Source organism: Coturnix japonica, unplaced genomic scaffold (genome assembly GCF_054131305.1).
Source record: "Coturnix japonica strain WE unplaced genomic scaffold, WE-NBRP24 Scf047, whole genome shotgun sequence".
Lineage (NCBI taxonomy): Eukaryota > Metazoa > Chordata > Aves > Galliformes > Phasianidae > Coturnix > Coturnix japonica.
Genome location: NW_028188950.1, coordinates 854,870 through 860,869, shown reverse-complemented (window position 1 = coordinate 860,869; position 6,000 = coordinate 854,870). Strand labels below are relative to the sequence as shown.

Genomic DNA, 6,000 nt, shown 5'->3' with positions numbered 1-6,000 from the left:
CCCTCAACTGATTTAAAAGTCATACTGAAGAAACAGCAGTGGCATATTCCACCCTAAACCAGGTTTGGGTTTTGATTGCTGCTCCCAGCATCACTAGTGAGGGGAATATGATTTATAAGTAATCTAAACACTTTATGCTGAAAACAACAAGCAAGCACTAAAGCAAGATAAATAAGACTAGGGAGAAGATGTGTAATGTTCAGTCTAGAAGCTCCTTACACAGGAAGTAGGGAAAAAGCATTATTACAGAGCATAGGAAACAAGACCTAAAAGCTCAGAGAATGGTGTAAATACCCTGAACTTGAAGCTGAGATAACCTAGCATCTCCTAAAACACTTTTGCTCGTGCTACTTATATAACTAATTCTACAAAAGAACCAGCACAACATACCTGTGCTCATTGTTCTACTGTGTATATTTAACATAGCTAAAGAATATATATTAAGCAGTTTTTGAAATTGGATGCTATTAATACTCACAAATAGAAGAAAATTTTAACATGATTGAATACTCAGTACTTCTTAACAGAAAACTTCATGCTGACATTGTGACTATCAGCTACCCATTTTAATTCCTATGTGGAGCATTGCTGGCATTAATTGTTAAATGAGAGCTTTGGTCATATGATTAGAACAAACCCACTACTATTTGGAGTATGGAGGAGTCCACATCCCTCCCTCAGTCTCTGGTAAGATGCTTATATGTGATGCCATTCAGTGGTCACATTAGGATTCAATATTTATGCCAAATAAAGGCAGCAGGGACAAATCATCCAAGAACAGCATCTCATCCAAAGAAGGCCTTGACTTTCTCCCTTGCACATATTTTGCAAGAGGAATACAAGAAAGGAAGGGACTACAGCTAAGTTTTAGATTTTCCCTTCTACATTGTATATGCCTTCCGTAATTCTAGGAACACTGATGCTCAGCTGTGCCCAGAAGTGAAGTTAAATGCATCAGAGCTTATCCAAACCATTTTGCTCAAATATTGCCCATGAGCGAGCAATTAGCAGGTCATCAACAATTTTGATAGTTGCTTCAGGAAAAACAAAACAAACAAACAAAAAAAAGCACTTGAACAGCTGATGCTACTCAGAAGATCAGCAACAGCAGTTGAAACAATCCTAAAGAAACTGCTTTAAAACTATTACCAAATCTGCAAGTGCATCAACAGATGAGGAAAAAGCAGCAAAAAGGAAAAAAATAGTGCAAAAAACTTTTATTCTTAAGCATTCAAAAATGAACAGCATAGGACCTTCTGAAAAAGGGATATTTACATAACAGTTACTTCTATTTACAGTTTAACACAGTGGCTTTTCTCCTTATACCATAAGGTACGCGCTTCACAGCCTTTTGCTTCCGATTCGGAATAGGAAGCAATTTATTGTTTTGGAAGACACCCTGTTCAACGATGGAAGAAACTGTACCTTTCTTTGGAGGTGGCTCTTCCACAGTAGGCTTATCCTCATCAGTACTGCGCTTTCTTCCCACTTCCAACTCAGTTTTCTCTTGTTTCAGTGCTTTAACTGAAAGCACTGAAAATTGGCTGCTTTCAGTTCCTTTATTAGTGTTCTCTTCTGCCGGTTCTGCTTTAATGGTAGTTAAATGGTAGGTAGTCTTTTCCTGTATTGATATAAGATCAGTTACATTGAAGCTTAACAAAAGGAGCACTTAAGTCTCAGTAATCTTCTGTAGGCAAATATTTACACAAAACCATACAGCTAAAATATTTACCCGGTGACTCTATAGACATCAGTTACAAATCTCAATAGAAGACAGAACAAGTACACCTTCAGATAATGACAAGTGCAATACTCGGTAGAGTATACAAGGGAAAGCAAGAGCCTAGCAGGTTACAAAGTAAAAGACTTGCACACAATCAAGAGTTTAGCAGTTTATCAAAGAATTTCCTGTTTCCAAGAAGTCAACAAAATTACAAACATGGTCAAAGAGCAAATGGTCAGCTCTCATACAAGTTCATCACATCACACTTCTGCTAAGCTGCTAAAATCACTTTCATCGTGACAGATATAATCCAACCTTAAAGCTTAGTCAGCTCTGTCACGCATATTTTAGATTGTGTCCTTGACCACAAGTGAAGCTTCCTTACTTACAAGATGACGATTGTTAAGCCATGCTGGCACTGCCAAGGACTGATTATTCATCTTTAGTAACTTATGAAAAGAAAAGCCTCAGAAGTGTTCAGGCCACACAATCTCACAGATAGAGTTGGAGCCTTGTTCTTGGAAGAAGTAATAGGTGAGGACATGACTACTCATCACAGTCAGCTTTAATACCATGGAAATACTAAGTTGCAGTGATGCAGACAGTCAAAGACTAAGAAGGGTCAAGTTGCTAAGCTTACAAGGTTAGAGATCTGAGTGACAGAATTAACTATAAATGTTTTCAGAGCTACTTCAGGCTACCAAACATCAAAAAATGAACAAAAACCACCAGAAGTGGTATGCACACATACTTAATCAAGCTAGTCTTCACATATTCAGTAGCTGGCAGTACATTAGTCAGGATAAAGTTTTATGGACTGCATAGAACGTGGAGATATCCTGACCATTCCTACTTGTACTTCCAACTCTACTCAACATACTTTTACTGTTGCTCTTCCTCTGATGTAGGAGTGTGAGGCAGGAGTTAGTGGAACACACTGATATTTTTGTTGTTTGTGTTAACAACAACTACCTTCAGATAAATTTGAATTGTTTACAATTTCAAGCGAGTACCAGCTACATACAGAAAATCACTTTTCCAAAAATGTGTTGATTACAAGCATAGAATTAGTGTTTTTCTTTTTTTGTATAAGGATACGGAGATGTGTAAAACTCACATAATCTTTTACTTTTTCTTCTAAATGAGATTTTAAGTCTTGTAGCTCTGTAATAATGTCATCTTTCTGCACCACGATGTCCATTAGCTCTCGAATCCTTTCATTTTGTGTATTCATTTTCTTGGAAATAAAAAATAAAAAAAAATCAGTCATCAGTTTCTAATGTAGTGTTAAGTAGCTGAATTACACAATGCATTAAAGGCAAATTCAGTTAATCTAAGCTCGGTAAGAAATCTATTAATGGAGCCTACTGGAATAGCATTTTAAGCTACCACAAGTTGGTATTAAAACAATTTTACACAACATCTTCTTGATAAAGTTACCTCAGTTGCTTCTTTAAGTTGCTCAACAGACTCATCCAATTTAATCACCTGCATTTCAAAGTCTGTAACACACAGAAAAGGTTGTATTACATAAGTAGCCAATAGATAGTTTATTAAGTAATCATTTTTTCCAGATATTCTAACGTTTAGGTAGCTTTTGAACAGATTAATTAATTTGCATGTGGTCTTCACTTATTGGGAGTGATTCAAAAGTTTTCTATATTTCTTGGAACGAAAACATTGCATCAACAAGACATAAAGAAGAGTAGAGATTACAATATAAAAGTAAAAATCAAGATATAGACATTTAACCCCATACTTACGAAAGCGTAAAGCTGCTCGTTGCAGTTTAAAGGAGAGGGGGAAAAAAGAAAAGAAATAACCAAAAACCGTGGAATTGCTGAACCTGAATATACACAAGGAACAAACTATCACTTATCTACAGGCTATGGTTCCAAAGGTAGAACATCTCCTCTAACTCCTACTCAAACTGGTTATTTCTATTTTAGATTAATGAACTATTTCTGTCTTCTACCTTTCACATCGCATAACTCACCTTTGTTCTTCTGCATCAGCTCTTCTTCAGTTTTAAGTAGTTTGGTGTTTCTCTCTGTTAGCTCTTCTTTGGTCTCCATCAGTTCAAAGTTAGTTTTCTCCAGCTGCTTTTCAAACCAGCCAGTATCTTCCTTCGGGTCCCCCAGGGATACAATGGAACTATGTGCTGCCTCAGCTTGCTCTTTAATTTCCATGACATCATAATGCACAGAATCAAGAATGCCCTCAGGATCAACACAGGTGTCAGGCACTATGCTATGTTCTCCACCCTGAAACGTAATTTATAATCAGTTAAAACTGGTGAATAGCTGACTACATAATAGCTGTTATTTCTACAGATAGTCTGGATAGCCACTATGAAGACAGCCATACAAGAAGTTTTTAATTTCAGCTTCAAAACCCACCTCACAAATTTACATACAACATGACAGTGATTCGTATGGGGGGAAGATAAGTGGCATTCTAGTAACAGCTAATATATTTTATAGTATTTGATGACCACACTCCCCCTTTTTTTTTTTTTTTTTTTTTTTTAAATATTACCCCAGATTGATCTCCTTCAAATTTAACGTACAAGTTTGGACTCCCCTTTTCTTTGTATACAGCGTAAATTTTCATTTTGTGTTGCAGAAACAAGGAAAACGCCCAAATTCCCAAAGCTTTCTGAAACTGTTCTTAAGGCTCAGCAACTATTCTAGCTAGATGAAGAATAGATGTATCTTGCTCATCATACAGCAACACAGCATGCACTTCTTTGTAAACAGCCTTGTGTTTCTACAAGATGTGCCCATAACATTTAAATAGTAAAAAGGAAAATATTTAAGAAAAAAAAAAGAAAAATACCAGGGTGTCATGGTTTAATAATTTCGTAATTTTGCTATCAGTATTCCACATCATAACGTCATATAAAGCATGAATACTTTTACTGCTCCTGAACACTTGCAGTATATTGTTGATATTGTCGTGTGGGGCCATACAGCAGCAGAGATTTTCAAGAAAAGAAAACAGATAATCCAAATTCTTTTGCAAGCTGGTTTTGCCATTAAGCGCAGCAAGGTGAAGGGGTCTGCACAGGAAATCCAGTTCTTAGGTGTAAAATGGCAAGATGGGCATCGACACATCCCAGCAGATGTGACTGACAAAATCACTGCTATGTCTCCTCCCACCAACAAGACAGAGACCCAATCTTTTCTGGAAGTAGTGGGCTTTTGGAGAATGCATGTCCCAAACTACAGCCACATAGTGAGCCCCCTCTATCAGGTAACACGGAAGAAGAATAATTTCTCATGGGGTCCTGAGCAGCAGCAGGCTTTTGAGCAGAGAAAACAAGAGATAGCCCGTGCCGTGGCCTTGGGGCCAGTACGGACGGGACAGGATGTAAAGAACATCCTCTACACTGCTGCTGGAGAGAAAGGTCCCACTTGGAGTTTGTGGCAAAGAGCTTTAGGAGAAACCCAAGGCCAACCCCCGGGACTTTGGAGTCGAGCATATAAAGGGTCAGAGGAGTGCTACACTCCAACTGAGAAGGAGATCTTAGCCGTGTATGAGGGGGTTTGGGCTGCTTCTGAAGTAGTTGGGACAGAGGTTCAGCTCCTTCTAGCACCTCGCTTGCCTGCGGCCCCCCTGTCACGGACACAGGTAGATTTTTGTCTAAACCGTGACAACTACCCAGAATGCAGCATAAGGGAATTTTTGCCTAGAACTCTGGAGGACTATTTGTAACTCAGAAAGGTCAGAGATAGAAAGTTCACACTGATTTCTGGGTCACCAGCCTCACCGTACATCAGCATTTTTGGTTTTTAAATGATACATAAAGTTCTCAATAGCACTGCTCTAGTCGGTAGTTCTTTCCCTTTCTGTGCAGCTTGCTCTGTGCATGGCTTGTGAACTGCTATTCAGGCCAGACAGCTGCAGCCCCAAAGACCTGCCATAAATGTACAAATTCTACCAGGATAATGTCTTGATAATATGACGAAGGATGCGGCTTTCTCGCTCTGACATGTAAAAAGTGCACTTCCACTTTCTTCAATTTTCACATCTGAAAGTTCCTTGATAAAGTAATTAGGTTTTTCTGGAAGGAAAAAAAAAAGGATGAGGGTGTAGGACAAAGGGATTTGTTACCCCAACAAGTCCCAAGCATACAGAGGTGTCCTGAATCTCCTTTGCCCTCATTTCAGAATATCACATAGAGATGCAAAGAGTCTAAGAAGACCACAGAGTCCACCCATTTACATAGGTTTGATAATTCCAGTAGATATCTGGAAAGTTCAATACCATTATAC

The 6,000-nt window shown here is 38.3% G+C and overlaps 1 protein-coding gene across 1 annotated transcript; it reads right to left on the bottom strand.

Annotated features, from left to right (window-relative positions):
* Nucleotides 1-939: 939 nt before the first annotated feature.
* LOC146752294 (uncharacterized) lies at nucleotides 940-5,775 on the bottom strand. Its single transcript, XM_085532058.1, has 4 exons — nucleotides 5,667-5,775; nucleotides 3,720-3,987; nucleotides 3,164-3,225; nucleotides 940-2,960 (listed from the first exon to the last, which is right to left on the bottom strand). The coding sequence occupies exons 2-4, from the start codon at nucleotides 3,910-3,912 to the stop codon at nucleotides 2,754-2,756; spliced, it is 462 nt and encodes a 153-aa protein (XP_085388184.1). The 5' UTR covers nucleotides 3,913-3,987; nucleotides 5,667-5,775; the 3' UTR covers nucleotides 940-2,753.
* Between the last annotated feature and the right edge of the window lie 225 nt (nucleotides 5,776-6,000).